Source organism: Pelmatolapia mariae, linkage group LG8 (assembly GCF_036321145.2).
Source record: "Pelmatolapia mariae isolate MD_Pm_ZW linkage group LG8, Pm_UMD_F_2, whole genome shotgun sequence".
NCBI lineage: Eukaryota > Metazoa > Chordata > Actinopteri > Cichliformes > Cichlidae > Pelmatolapia > Pelmatolapia mariae.
Genome location: NC_086234.1, coordinates 18,196,089 through 18,210,845, shown reverse-complemented (window position 1 = coordinate 18,210,845; position 14,757 = coordinate 18,196,089). Strand labels below are relative to the sequence as shown.

Genomic DNA, 14,757 nt, shown 5'->3' with positions numbered 1-14,757 from the left:
AACTTTACTTTGTCTTGCACATGGCATGGTTTTGGAAGTAAACCAGAGCCTTAAAGCCTTTGTCTCATTGTGCCCCTCATTCTCTGAATATTTTGGCTTTTATTGGGGGTGATGACTCAAGACTGGCATCCAAATCTCTGATTGTAGTAAAGCTACACTGAGAATTTAAATAATGCAAGGGGCAAAACAGAAGCACGAAAAAACAGCTGTTTTTTGTTTTTTTTATGTGTGTGTGAATTCTTGAGTCACAAACCCACACTCAGCAAAAGACAGAGAGGCTGTCAAGGGCAGGGCAAGAGGGAGGGACAGTGAAGAAGAAGAGGGGGAGGAAGAAAGAAGGGGCTCACAGAGAGTGCACTGTTAGTGGACAGAAAAACAGACTGAGTGCTAACAGCCAGCGTAGGTAGAGCACCAAGCGAGGACTGCTGCTACAAGTCAGACCAGAGTGAAACAGTCGACAACAGAGAGGGAGATTCACACGTCCACGGAGAGCAGCGGAGTGTAGCAGAAGAGCGTTGTGACTGTTTGGGCAACAGGAGCTCGTGGTAGCCAAGAAGAAGGCTGCCAAGCCTGAAGAGATGCTGTGAGGAACAGTGCCAAGTGATGGAGCTTGAAGCAGCCAGCAGGCAGGCGCGATTAGTCAGGTATATACAGCAATATGGCATCTTTATTAACATTTATGTCTCATGTAGTTCTAGATGGTTGCACAGTTGAACACCACACTTTCTTAATAATTTATCTTTATTTAATCTTTGGTCAATAATGTGACAAATTGTGAGCAAAAGTTGCTAAAGGTTAACAATACTGTGAAGCAGCTTTGTGGATGATATTTATTATCTGTGGCTGAAACACTCAGTGGCCCCCTGAGGGACTTCTTTAAACCTATGCTAAACTCCGGTAACTTAAGTTTTACTCTTATAAGCATCAACTTTATGGCTTCAACACCTTAAAATGTGCAGCAACCAGCAATCTCGTGTCCTCAGAAATGACAGCCCAGTTAAGAGTCGAGAGAGTGTGCTACGTCACTGCTTTGCTTATCAAGGTCAAACGTATTTTGATAGCTTTTGTTGGCTTTTAAAAGTATGAGAATGTGGGAGACATGCAAATGTTTTTGTTGATAGAGAGAGGGAGAGGATTATTTTCCGGGGCAATGTATTCAACATGGTCTGTGTCCAACTTCACATGATGCTTCAGAGTCCTCGGGCATCACAAAGCGCACTCTGTGTCGTGCACAGACCCACCGTTTGTCCTCCCCACCATCCCTCTTTAGCATTTTAAGTCTTCTCCTCTCTGAGGTGGTGACCCTCACTGATTAAAAAGGAGATTTTCCAGATATTTCACAACACCCACAGAACCCCCAGTGGCTATGAAGTTGTTGGTCTCTAACAAAGACGTGACTGAGTTCTCTCATTTACTCCGTGCTGCGCTTGTAGGGGAATGCGGTTGATACTGGCAGAGCTTGCGGATACCAAACCATATCAAACATCTGGTTCATCCGCAAGTGTTTGTGGTGGCTCAACGTGAGATGTTCCTCGTGATGTATTTTTTCATCTTCAAGTTCATCTGTATTAGTGTTTCACAAGGGTCATAAATGAGCCAAGAAGGCCGCAAAAATAAATCTTTGATAAGGAAGCTTGAGCAGGTGTAACTCGAAATTTCAGTTGTTTCACTATTGGAGTTATTTTGCTGTCAAATATTTATGGACGAATGCAAATGCAAATGCCTTACATAATATGCACACACAAAAGAAATGTAAGGAATATTTTGCTGTAGTACATGAAGAAATATATAAATATATACTGCACACTAATAGTAAAAGAAACAGTAATAAGAAAGTAGTTTAACATAAAATACTAGATGGACAAATTGTTGTATACTGTCACATATAAACATGCAAAAATTTTATTTTCCCTTTTATATTTAATTTTTTACACTACTGTAGCATTATTATTATTATTATTATCATTATTATCATTATTATTATTATTATTATTATACAAAGTAAACAACTTTTACTTTCCCACCACCACCCTCCTTTATTTGGGTTTTCTATTCTCAGCGATCCACACTGCAGTTATGCAGTTTGGACCCGATAGTGTCTCATACCAGCCCCGTCACTGCTGCCAGATTGGTTTTCACACAGTCCCAGCCCCTCCCTGCCACCACAGCGACGCAGCTGTCACCTGTCAGTTTGCATGGTGGGGATGCGCACCGGCCTGTTATGGCTCAGAATAGAATTGTGGGAGAGTTTTTCTGGAAGTATGGGGCAACCACACCAAGTCCTTGAGAGAATGAACAGTTGAGCAGGGAAAAATCTCAACTATATAGGAATGTGGCATATGTTACGTCGGAGCTTACAGGCCTGCTGGTCAGTGGAGTGACTGACTGCTTCTACAGAGGGGGACACTGATTCAGATTGTACTGGTAAGCGGTTACATCTTAGCCATACCAGCTTCAAGTAGCTCATTTGAATATGTGGGCAGAGTCATGTTATAGCCATGTATCTTGGTATTCAGGGGGTCTGTGTGGCACCTTTCCTTTTAACTGTTGTTTCCATCTTTTTCCTGTGGTCTGAACACATTTATTTGTCACCCTACAGAATGGATGACCACGACAGAGTAAGCCAAGCATCCAGCGTGGCCACAATATCCTATTTTCCCGTGGTAAAGGTTTGTTTTCAAATTACAAGGCTCCCGTCTTTGTACGCATGGGTGACCTAGTGTGATGCTGTTAATGCATAAGCACATGTGTGCACACAAATGTATTTTTTTCCCTGTTTTGGTAACAGGAAAGTGATGGGAAGGTGCAGACATTCGGGAAGAGGTGTCAGTCTGCCAAGAGAGACCCCAACTGCCCTGTGGTTATCAGAGGATGGCTCAACAAAAAAGTACTTTTGCATCATTTGCTTTCATGATCTACTTAAAAAGATCAACAACTTCACTGTTGCATGTGTAAGAGTGTGTGACTGAGTTTACTGAAGAACAGAGCCTAATTGATTTTCCTCCCACAGGATAGCTCTGGTTTGAAGCTTTGGAAAAGACGATGGTTCGTCCTCTCTAACTACTGTCTGTTTTACTATAAAGGTAAAAGATCGGCACTTTGTCTGGAGGAGAAATTCTATCATGTGTGGCGATGCATCCCTTCTTTTGTTCATGTCTCATCCATCCTCTTCTCAGACAGCAGAGAAGAATCTGTTCTGGGGAGCATCCCGCTGCCAAGCTACAAAATCCTGTTCTGCACGCCGAGGGAATGCAAGAACAGAAAGTTCACCTTTAAGGTACTATTGTTAAACCAAGTCATTGCAAGGATGTAAGGCATTCTCCAATCATGCGTATGTGCTCTTACATGCAATATTTAAGTCTATATGTAGATTAGGAAATATGAATTTTTAATAATAAAAAAACAATTTGTGAATAATATGTGTCAAACTAGGTAGTGCATCAGGGGATGCGCTCTTACTTCTTCAGCGCAGACACTCAGGAGGACATGTTGGGTTGGGTTCGAGCCCTCAGTCAGTCTGCTGCAATGGAGCCAGACAGCTCCATGAACAGGTACAGTTCTATTCAAAATAGTCATGAGGTTTTACATTCGGTCGTTTTACACCATTTTGACTCATAAGCATTTTTCTGATGCTTTCAGGCGCTGCTCAAGTTATCACGACTTTACGCAGATAGGTGGCAGCAGTGAATCAGTGGACCTCCCTAAATCTCCCTCTGATGATGAGGGTCTATCCCAGAAACACAGGCACGTCAGCAGGACTCTGAGTGAACCGAGTAAGCTCAGTGGTGGAAGGATGGGGAGATCGCACTCAGAGCAGAGGGAGAGGCGGAGCATTCATCAAAGAAACAGCAGGTTGTCAAGTCGTCTGTGTGTGTGTGAATGGCATATCCAAGTGGTTTTCTTAAAAGCTGAAACAATAACTGCAAAAGCTGCTTTGTGCTGTTTCTGCTATATTCACAAACAGAACACCGAGCCCAGATTTAAGCAGAAGAAGAGCTTGTGGTCTGAACAAGGAGGAGGATTTTCTCCCGGGTCAAATCGCACCATCACAAACAGATGTTATGGCAACAGGTTCATTGACCTCCAGAGGTCAGCTGGGATCAAGACCACACACACCGGTGGGAAGGGTTGACATACGACCCCATGATGACCCGATCATGCTGCCACATACTCTTTACTATGCACCTGCCTCACCGAATCTGGAGTTTAAATCCAATCCCAGCACTCCAGGCTCAGAAAGGTGGCAAAGTCTAAGCAAGGTTGGAACTTTCAAAAAAAAAAAATCTTGATATTTAATTGTTTCATGAGAGTCTGTATCTGTATAAAACCTAATGCCAAAACTCATCTTATCTCAGAGAAAAGGCCTCCAATACAGGGGGATTGGAAAGAAAGTATCCAAGTTGTATCACGCATTTTATCTAACTGACTAATACAGTGTATTAAAGAGCATCAGCTTGAGTGGAATGGCCCTTTTAAAGCACGGTTTTGTGTTAACAGCTCATGTTTCTCAACCCTTTCTCTTTCCCTGTCTTTAGCCTGCCCCTGTATATGGTTCTGTTCATCATAGCAGTGGGCGAAGACCTTTAGGGAAGGTAAGCAATTAAAAAAATCTTTGTTGTTATTAGTAATGTCAAATTTCATTGAGTAAAATCTTCTGAAACAGATCATTGAAGTCACCAATAACAGTTTTTACTCTCTCTGCACAGTAGCACAGTGTTTGATATTGTGTTCTCTTTTCGCATACATGCGGTCTCCTTCCTCAGAGTTACTCCACAGGGGCACATGCAGACTTACTGCCCCCTTTACCCCCCTCATCGAGAGCCTCACATTCTCCACACCCCCCACAACACCACCACCACCATCATCACCATCACCGCAGCCATTTATCTGTTTGTGTGCTACCGCCAGCTATGGTACAGCCCAGCCTGCTGAACTGTGCTGTATTCTTACAGCATTTTGTGTGGTACAACATGCTCAGTGGTGCTGTGGTGTCACGTGTCCTACCCCTTTATTTTAAAAAGAAAACATGCTCTAACACTGTAGACTTTTTCTAAATGTATTAATACAGTTGTCCTGTGTATGTCATTGACTTGTTATATGTCTATCACTGTCTTTTATTGTCACTAAGTCTGTTTTTTTGTTACTAATAAACTGTGTGTTTGTTATTGTAATTGTGTTTTTCTGTTTTATTATGTATTTATACTGTGTTTTGTCTGCCAAGATTATGCTACATGTACTATAATGACTATTACATGAAGTTGTTATTTGATCAGTAATCTAAAAATACATGTGTTTTAAGCATTTTCAACATTTCTGTCTCTCAGATTCATGGCAATTCATGCTATTAGCAGATGGTTGCAGTGTGCTAAAGCTTGTGCAGTGTTCTGCAGTGTTAAAACAGCTGAGTTTTAACATTCAGGCAGTAGAATTTAAGCATTAATCTATACATTTCCCTTAATATGATTTAACATTAGCAAGATTTTTTAAATAAATTTAAAGAAAATGTTAACATATATATATTTAGGTATCTAATGATACATCGAAGGTTTGTGAAGAGGAAGAAGAAATATTTTTAAATCGTTGTTCAAAAAAAAAAGTACTGTGAAACAAAAGGATGACTATGATGATTTTCAGGCCCCAAAACCTGACCCGAGGGAAATGCCACCACTCCGGCCTCTTGAAAGTGATGCAGACGTGAGTGTTCATAATTTCAGCATGTGGGTCTTAACAGTCACCAGACCAACGCAAACTGAAATAATTTGTTAGGTTTTTTTTGTAGTCATGAGTTTGATTTTCTCTCCTCAGGCTGTGTTAACAAGGTTGTGTGGGTGTGACAAACTGCTGCAGTCTCTGTCTGTAGAATTGGCCCAGCTACAAATGGATAAGGTTGGAAAATCTAAAGATTTAATTCTATATAGACAATACATGACCCAAGCATTTAATCTAAAGACACACACACACACACACACACACACACACACACACACACACACACACACACACACACACACACACACACACACACACATATGTAAACTTAGCACAAAAACCAAGGAAACTTTTGCGTGGTCGAGTATTTGTTTGTTGTAAAAATGCTTCTTGACAACAAATCTTACACCATTTATTTCCCCTTAAATGGTGCCACATTTGGAAGGAAAACGTATTTCTGGGTTGAGCAGCAGAGTTGAGTATGTGGATCGCACCCATAATTAACTTACCAAATCTTCTCTGCCAATCCCAAACAGCTGTTTCTGCTTTTGACTCTTGATTGGTGTCATTTATTGGATTAAATGATTGAAGCCTTAAAAAAGAAGGCATACTGGCAAGTTAACATTTTATTCATTTAAAAAACAGGGCCTCAGTAGCATGTGGAAGAACCATACACAGCAACAACAGCCTGGTGCGTCCTCCTCATGTTGGTCACCAGCTTTGTCACACACTGCTGTGGGATGGCATCCCATTCTTCAACAGCATTTGTTGCAAGTCAGTGGTGTGGTGTGATCGTGCTGATCACTCTGGCACGAATAGCACGCTCAAGCTGATACCACAAGTATTCAGTGGGGTTGAGGTCAGGACTGCAAGCAGGCCATTCCATCCTACCCACTCCCAAATTCTGGAGGTTGTCTCTGATAAAACCCCACTCTGTGGGGGCAAGCGTTGTCTAAAATCGCTTCTGAAGGATAGAGTTCGGTCCAGGACTGTGGAGATGTGTGACTGCCACTGGTTGCAGAATCTCATCTTGATATTTCTGTGACTTTAGTTTGCCTCCAATCATGACATGCCTTGTTTTTTCAGTTGCCTCCACCAAAAGCCATTACCCTATCAGTGCAGCAATCAGCATAACGTTGTCCACATCTTCTCCACACTTTGATCCTATAATCCACCTGCTGTAGGCAAAATCTTGACTCATCACTTGGTGCAGGTCTGGCAGTGAAGCACAGTCCTGGCAAGCCTCCTGGCAACCCTATGAGACCAGAGATTGGCTGCATGTAGGCTGTTCTGCATTGTCTGGGCAGAGAGTGGTCAGGCATATTGTCCTGCAAACCTTGACTATAAATTTGTAGAAGACTATCTATGGTGCTGACAACATGAGGAAATGGTCTTCTTGTGGTGAACTTCTTGGTCCTGTCTCTGGCATCCACTGTTATATGGAACTTGGCCTTCAATTTGGAGACGATACTGGGATTCACTCCAAATAATACTGTGGCTTGGTTTTGCAGAACACTAGCTTGAAATTGCCCTATGGCACAGGCTCTATCCATGCTTAGAGCAGACACTAACTGGCTGCTGTAGCAGGGTCCCTGCTCACAGGTGCAACCCACCTACTCAACCTACAAATGGATTTTCCTTGTAAATATGGCACCATTTAAGGGGAAATAAACACGCTCTACAAAGGAATAAGGTTTATTGGCAAAAAGCACTATTACAACCAACTAATAATCAACCAAACACCTATTACTTTTGGTTCCACTCAACTAATAGAAAGAAAATGTATTTTTAAAAATATATAGGTTCGCTCCCAGTACATTTATTTATTAGGACACTGTGACTTTTTAAGAACAATTATTACAGAAAAAATAGGACAGTCGTAAGAAAAGTCACTGAACTTATTGAGTAATTAAAACATTTGTGCAATTAAGCTACGAGAAGTACAGCCAGATTTTGTTTATGTTTATTTAGAACTTTTGACACATATAAAGTTCTTTTCCTCACATCTGCACGTGTTTCAGGACAATGTCCAGTGTGCTTTGGAAGTTTCCAGACTGCAGCTAGAAGAGTGGAAGAGCCATGGACCCCAGGCCCATGAGGAAGCGCTGACCGAGAAGGCTTTGTTACAAGAGGAGCTGGTGACAGTCCGGGCCAGAATGTGTGACGTATCACTGGTGTGTAAAAAAACAAAAAACTAAAACCCTCATATTAGATTACAATAATATTTCTTCATTGATGCTGAATCATCCACTATGGGTTATTGAGCTAATCCTCTGATATTTTCTTTATATTCAGGAAATGGAGCGGGTTTGGTGCCAGTATGAGAGGATGGAGAGTGAACTGTCTGTTGTCCGTTCACAACTTCAGCACATCTGTAACTTTGGAATGCCACAAGTAATTTTAAACTACAAACCAAATAGTTTTTACCTAATAAGACCCATGGCCTCACAAAGAAGCTTTGTTAAAGTGTGCACAACATCTATTGAAAAGTTTGCCTCAACTTTGAAGATTCTCATGTGGGGAGTGGGGCTCAAAATGTGAAACTCTCTTATATTTTGATGTTCTATGTGGATAATGTCCATGTTCTACCCAATCAGGAGCAATCTCAGGCTCAGAGAGAGCTGTGGATGATGGAGGACATACTCGATGGACTAAAATCCAATCGGAGTCACTTCCGCTACCTGCTGGGGATACAGAGACATCACTGTGAGCATCAGCTAGACATCCTACTGTAATATTCAGACTCTTACTGCACAACTTTGCTTTCAGCCATTTATAACAGTCGATCTTTGCCTGAATCTTCTCATTTCTGAACAATAACAGTACATTAAATGTGACATTTAAATGAAAAAAGGTTCAACAAAACCAGCTCATTACACTGTCTGAGCTACAGACACCCCTAAACTCATGTACTCAATAATACAAATGATTGAAATACCATGTTTTAAAGCAAGACACGTGATGTAGTTATTCAGCGCAGATCATTGCCACATAGCTAATTATAATAATAATTGCTCCTGGCTGCCACTTGGGGCCACCAGTGTATACAGCAGTTTCCTGGTGTAACCTTGATACTGCACATGGAACCTGACAATAACCTGACAATGAGCAGAGTCAACACTGTGACCTTTTCTGTCTCTCCCTCAGTGTTTCAGTCCACAGCTCCGCATCCTGGATCCCCTGGCTCTCCCACAGAGTGTCTTCCAGTGGTATGACACTTGTCCATTGTTCATTTGTCAGTGGCCCCTGACATTTGCGCTCTGCTTATGAACAAGCAGGGAATTGTTGTCCATTCAAGTCATTTTGCTGGCTTGCTGGCTACTTGATGTTTTTTGGCTTTACAGCATTTGATTTTAGTTATTGATAATATTCATCGTGTGAGACTAGTTGTTAGAGAGTAAAAACAGAACAGCAAGATTTGCACAGAGCAGCATTCATTTATATGACTATGTCTGGCACAGATAAATTGGCTTTTCCATAATAGTTCCACAGTGTTCATCACATTCCTATGATCCCTGCAGGACGTGGAAGAGGAGCCGCCAGTCCGCCCACCGTTACCCCAGGAGCTACAAGAAAGCCAGAGCAGGAACATGAGCCATGGATGGGCAGAGTCCCCATATGAGGTGGGCAATTTTTTAATCCGCCAGAAAAGACATTCAGGTTTGGTAATATTTTCATGGATGTTTCTGATATTTCTATGCTTATGTTTCAGGCAATCTACAGCCACACTGTTGATCCTGTACACAGAAGAGGAAACAGCCAACCTGACCTCCTTAATGTGAAAGCACATAGAGATCCCTCCGGTTGGCACAAATATGCTCACTACAGAAATAGGCTGATATTAATACACCGTGCTGTATATTAATCTTTTCTGTCATATCTATTATTAATAGCTTTAGTAGGTGTTCTATGCATAATGCTAAATTATCCCACAGTGGCTTTCTACCCTTACATTTCTTTATACCCATCCTTTTTCCACTTTCCTCTATTTTCATCTCATTTTTAGACTCTCAGTCTGGTTCAAAGTGGATCCCACCAGACACAGCCAACCAATCAACCAAGGTTTGATTCTTCATAATTTCCTGTGTGTTGGCATGCAGTGTGATCCAAAATGCTCCAAATATAGAAGCAGTCAAAGCTGATATTTCCTCATTGCAATCACAGCCAAATTCCAATTCTTTGATTCTCTCATCCTCCTTGCAATTAGGGCATGTTGCAGTACCTGTTCTAGACGAGAGGGGGAGGTAGAAGCTCACGTCTCAATGCAGTAGCTCAGCTCAACAGTAGCCACCCAACCCCCTCTTTCTCACCTGCACAAATGCATATATATAACAGTATATATAGACAGGCATAGCGAGCAAATATCCATTATAATTTCACATACACAGATTCTTCTGCACAAACAGATTCAAACATAAAGGCATTTTAATCATCTTTATAATGGCTGGCTATAAGGATTTCTGGCTTTATGGATCTTTGAGCTGCAGTCATCATAAATGACTCATATTCTAAACAGCCAATGGGTTTTTTTTTTTCTAGAAGCTGAAGATGAGTGAAGAAGAGCAGATTGAGAGAATGAAGAGAAATCAGGAGAGGGTGACTAATAGGAAAAAACCTTGTGTTCCTGCTCCAGGTGCCCAGACTCAGGGTCAAAGTTCAGAGCCAAAAGCAGAGGTTTGCCAAGTAATGAATGAATGAATGAATGACTATATTGTGTTGTATATGTATTTACTTTTCTTACTTGGTATTCTCTCAGGCCCCTTTTCCCTTAAGGGTGACGCGAGTCGTTACAGCTGTACTACCGTCTTCGCTTGTGGCCAGACGCGTTTCTGTCGAGGATCCTCCTGCTGAGCTTGATACTCCACTGGCTGAGCAGATCCCAACTGAGAAACAGCTAAATCTGGCTGAGCAGGGTAAAAAACTGTTAAGCAAACCACCCAGGAGGCCCTTATTGGAGAATCCTGATCAAAACTGGTCCTCAGTAGAGATGGACCAGGATCAGCCCATTAAGAAGACATACAAAGATCAGCATCAAGGAGCATCCAGGACCTCCATGAAAGAGTTACGTTCAGAAGTGAGCAGAACTGAGAGTTTAGAGACGTCAAGCAATCAAATTCGAGATGACGCCGGTTTAGAAAATGGAAGCGCAAGCTCAAATATAAGGGTAAGAAGAAGACAACATTAAGATTCATATGATTAATAAACTAAAAGGATGCAATACGATAAATCCAACACATTTTATTTCATATCAGATTGCAGATTAATTTAACTCAGTCTGAATGAGCTCTAATGTGCTGTTGACAGTAGATTTATCTCCTCTGTCGGGATGTATGACAGTTGCACATAAACCATTTTTCCTTTTGTTTTTTCAAAAATATGCTTTATTTTTTACTTTTTATTTTACTTTCTTGAACTTAATATTTGAACATTGCGTTAAAGTTTAATGCGGATATAAAGCGTGTTTAAACAAACAGCTGGAGATTCTAAATGAAGCAAGAGGGCTTTTATAAGTGTCTGTACAGTAATTCTGAACTACAACAGTTAATTCAGTATCACTTTTATAAGTGACTCAAAGCCTAATAAAATGTTAAAGTTGTATTTGAGCTGTTATAGAAGGCCTGATGTGACAGATATGTTAATATCACTGCATCAGTTGTGTCGTTCAGCAGTATTTATCAATACTGCATAGAAAATTATAAATGGCGCTCTTACAATTATTCTTTTAGTTAAAGTTATTGTTATATGTGCATTTTAATATAAATCTATCTCAACAGAAAGTGGAGCAGTCTACTGCCCTTCTGACCTCAAACATGGACTATGACCTCTGTCTGACCCCTGAACAGCGAGAGGCCAAGCTCCGGCGAGTGGAACGAATACGAGAGAGAGTCATAAGAAGGTGTGTGTGTGTGCGGGGGGGGGGTTGTTTTCTTTTTTACACAGTGTAAATGTGCTTTATATTGATGAAAGTCTCAGCAAATTGGCTGTTGTCTGTCTATCAGCGCAGTCAGAGAGAGTGCCACTACACACAGTCAGCTCTCGGTTATGGGAAAGGAGAAGGAAGTTCACCATGTTCCCCCTGATGCAGCGAGAAAACAAAGATTGAAAGCAGGTACTTACTAATTTAGCAATACAGTACTGATTTATATAGATTTACTAACATTATATAGTAGAGTTAATAATTAACACTAGGCATTATTATCTATTAAAGATCATTGAATGTATATAAAAGACGGACATGGACTAGGAGTCTGAAATTGACTGGAAGCATTATTTTTTATAGCCAGCAGGGGGCAACGCTTATGGTTTCAAAAATAGATTCTATTGAACTCAATTTCACTCAATTTATGACTTCAATCAGCATTTTCCTAATAAGTTTATGTTTTTGATTGCCAGTTTTACGGCAGTTTTAAACAAAAAGATGTTAATTTTGTAAATTGTTGTGACATTAAGAGGAAAGAAGAAAAACAGTAGTAAAGCAGGAAACAGCTTAGCCCTTGGCTACCTTGTTGCTATCGTACAAGACCGTGGACAATCTGATATCCCCATGTTGGTCTTGTTCCTACATCATAACAATGTTGGTTCAGGATGAACATTGCAGCTGAACAATCTCGTTGTCTAAGCAGTCTGTTCACATTAGCCAAGAAGTTAGCTAATGCTATTAAAAACTATCACTAGCAAACCAACACAAGTAAGCTAAAGTTGCTTAACAGCAAGCCTAACTTGATTCTATGTCTGTTATATTGCATAAATGAATTAAGAAAACACTTGTAATGTCTATTTGTTGTAGAAGAGAGTTTTACATAAACATTTTTTACTTATTCCAAAGCTATGATATTACAACAATGTGATTGGTTAGTTGCAATGTTGGTCCTGGGCCAACATTATAATGATGATACAGCAGCTGAACTTACAGCTTTTAACAGTAGTCCACTAGCCAGAGGGTGGCACCATGGTGGCTACGTCAAACTGTTATGATGGTTTCTATATTATTAGGAGTGCTAACTGCTAACTGTTGCACCTGACTGATTAAATCATCTGTGTTTTCAGGCCATGATTGCTATGGTGGCCATGGAAGCTGTGGGGATAACTTAAGAAGTTCTGGAGAGCTTCAGCTTTCAAGTGCAATATCTGAGGATAAAGAGGAAGAACACCAGCAACTTAATAATCAGGCCAAGTTAGAGAACAGAACACAGCACAGCGGGAGACCGGGGGTTGCCAAAAGTAAGATCAAACGTCCAGCTTCACCCTATCATATCTCATCCATGACTGTTTATCCGAAAGATGGAGGGAAGAGATTCATAGGTCTCAAAGATGATGAACAGAAAAAGGTTGAAGACAATCCTGATGGTGATGATAATGAAAGTGATTCTAAGGCCTCTGATCTGAGAGCCAAATGGTTCCTTTCCACAAACCAGTGGAAAGGATTCATACCTCTACAGATCCCTGCCACAGAAACACTGTGTAATGAGGAGGCAGCAGACAACCAGGCAGCTTCATCTGATGGCATTACTGATTCAAATGAAATGTTATCAGCAGTGAGTGAGAGCTTAGAGAAGATGAAAGAGAACCATTCACTCTTCTATAAGATTGCATGTGACATCAGTATTTCAGATTCAGACATAACAAAGAACGATGGGAATTCATGTGCTCAAACATCATCTGGCCCAGAAAATAAAGACCCACTGTTGATCACTGAGTCTGTGCCAGCCGATGCTGCCAGTAATGTTGGCCCTTCATCTGACCAAGAGAATAAGGATGTCACTCAGCCTGTGTCATCAAATGGTAATGAAAGTAGTGGGACAGCTGATTCCAAACCTCGAGATTCAACAGTGGACCTTCAGGAAAAAGCAACAAAAGATGCTTCTGTTTTTGAAAAGAGCGCTGCAAATGAATGTGAGGACAACTCAAGGTCAGAAAGCCAGCTGAAAGTTAAAGAAACTACTGGCAGAGTTTGCATTGGGGACACTGATCCCAACCAGACACTGGATGGAAGTGCAAGTCAGACAAGAGAGGAACGTAGTGGAACGAAAGAGTCAGGGGACAGGAAGTTTGGGCGAGTGAGATCGGAAGAACTGAAAAAGTCTGCTAGTTTATGTGAGGAGAAAAATGAGAATGTCCCAGAACAAGGCAACAAAAGCTCTGCTGCTCTATCCAGCTCTGTGCGTGAAGCCGGACGTGTGATTCGGAGTGCTTCTTTCGGAAAGGCGAGAGTAACAGTATTAAGGACAAGTTTATAAAAGAAAGCACAGAGACGGCTTAAGGAGCTTAAGTGAACAAACTCGGGAAGGACAAGAACTCAGTTTAGAGTGACTGCAGTGAAAAATGTTAGAAGAATTCAACTGACTGAAGGAGTCTGGACCTAATTTTAAATTACAAATTGTATAATGGGAACATATAGTATCAGAAACACCTTTAATATTTGGTAAGTTTAAACATTTCCACTATCCACTGTTGAACATTTATGCAAATGCAATGGAAAGTCTTAATATTTCATCATAACAAAAACTATGTACTGTATGGAAATAAAGTATTGTTCTTGCAGTGGAAAAAACCAAATACCTTCTCTATAGCCGCTGTCGATACACGCTCTGTGTTTGAGGCTAACATGATCATTCCTCTCAAAATATGCATTCAACATAGCGCAGGAGTCATAGCTAATGGCTGCTCGTGATTGGTAACCCTTTTGTTGTTCCTGCTGCAAAATGTGTTGTTGTTTTTTGTATCTCAGATATCCTGATTAATAAAAATGCTGTGTGCCACGTCGAGACCCAGACTCGAGCTTTGTATGTGCCAGAATCACATTTATGTTTTGCTCTCATTTCAGCCCTTTTTTTCCCACCCACTGAAGGTCCCCGCGGTGTTTAGGTGCTTTTCTCTGAGGAGACCTGATGCAGAATTACACGGGGCTGCTGAAAAAGCCTTTGTCACTTTAAATCCTTGCCATGTCTCAGTCGATGACATCATTGTCTGAGAACACATTACATCACCACTTCCCAGGCTCTCTCTCTTAAAGACAGCACCACCTTATGTTTACTGAGCCACACACAT

General features: G+C 41.0%; 1 protein-coding gene across 3 annotated transcripts; it reads left to right on the top strand.

The window, feature by feature from the left end:
- Nucleotides 1-363: 363 nt before the first annotated feature.
- On the top strand, nucleotides 364-14,463 carry LOC134632636 (pleckstrin homology domain-containing family A member 4-like). Of its 3 annotated transcripts, none has more exons than XM_063481358.1 (24): nucleotides 364-644; nucleotides 2,600-2,663; nucleotides 2,789-2,887; nucleotides 3,011-3,083; nucleotides 3,177-3,277; nucleotides 3,433-3,551; nucleotides 3,640-3,852; nucleotides 3,965-4,259; nucleotides 4,536-4,592; nucleotides 4,764-4,913; nucleotides 5,635-5,694; nucleotides 5,806-5,886; nucleotides 7,731-7,883; nucleotides 8,005-8,103; nucleotides 8,307-8,415; nucleotides 8,857-8,918; nucleotides 9,231-9,332; nucleotides 9,422-9,512; nucleotides 9,716-9,771; nucleotides 10,249-10,383; nucleotides 10,466-10,873; nucleotides 11,484-11,605; nucleotides 11,709-11,818; nucleotides 12,757-14,463. In XM_063481358.1, exons 1-24 carry the CDS (start codon nucleotides 604-606, stop codon nucleotides 13,944-13,946), a joined length of 3,990 nt encoding a protein of 1,329 aa, XP_063337428.1. In that variant the 5' UTR covers nucleotides 364-603; the 3' UTR covers nucleotides 13,947-14,463. The 3 variants fall into 3 exon arrangements, with proteins under 3 accessions (XP_063337428.1, XP_063337427.1, XP_063337429.1); XM_063481357.1 differs by having other exon boundaries at nucleotides 2,600-2,669; XM_063481359.1 differs by having other exon boundaries at nucleotides 2,600-2,669; nucleotides 11,714-11,818; nucleotides 12,757-12,865.
- The last annotated feature ends 294 nt before the right edge of the window (nucleotides 14,464-14,757 follow it).

Bases quoted from the DNA above. Each gene is read 5' to 3' on its own strand.
- LOC134632636 (XM_063481357.1), top strand. From the start codon at position 604: ATGGAGCTTGAAGCAGCCAGCAGGCAGGCGCGATTAGTCAG. The intron at 8,919-9,230 runs GTATGACACTTG...TGATCCCTGCAG, and splicing joins CCACAGAGTGTCTTCCAGTG to GACGTGGAAGAGGAGCCGCC. The intron at 9,513-9,715 runs GTTGGCACAAAT...TCTCATTTTTAG, and splicing joins AGCACATAGAGATCCCTCCG to ACTCTCAGTCTGGTTCAAAG.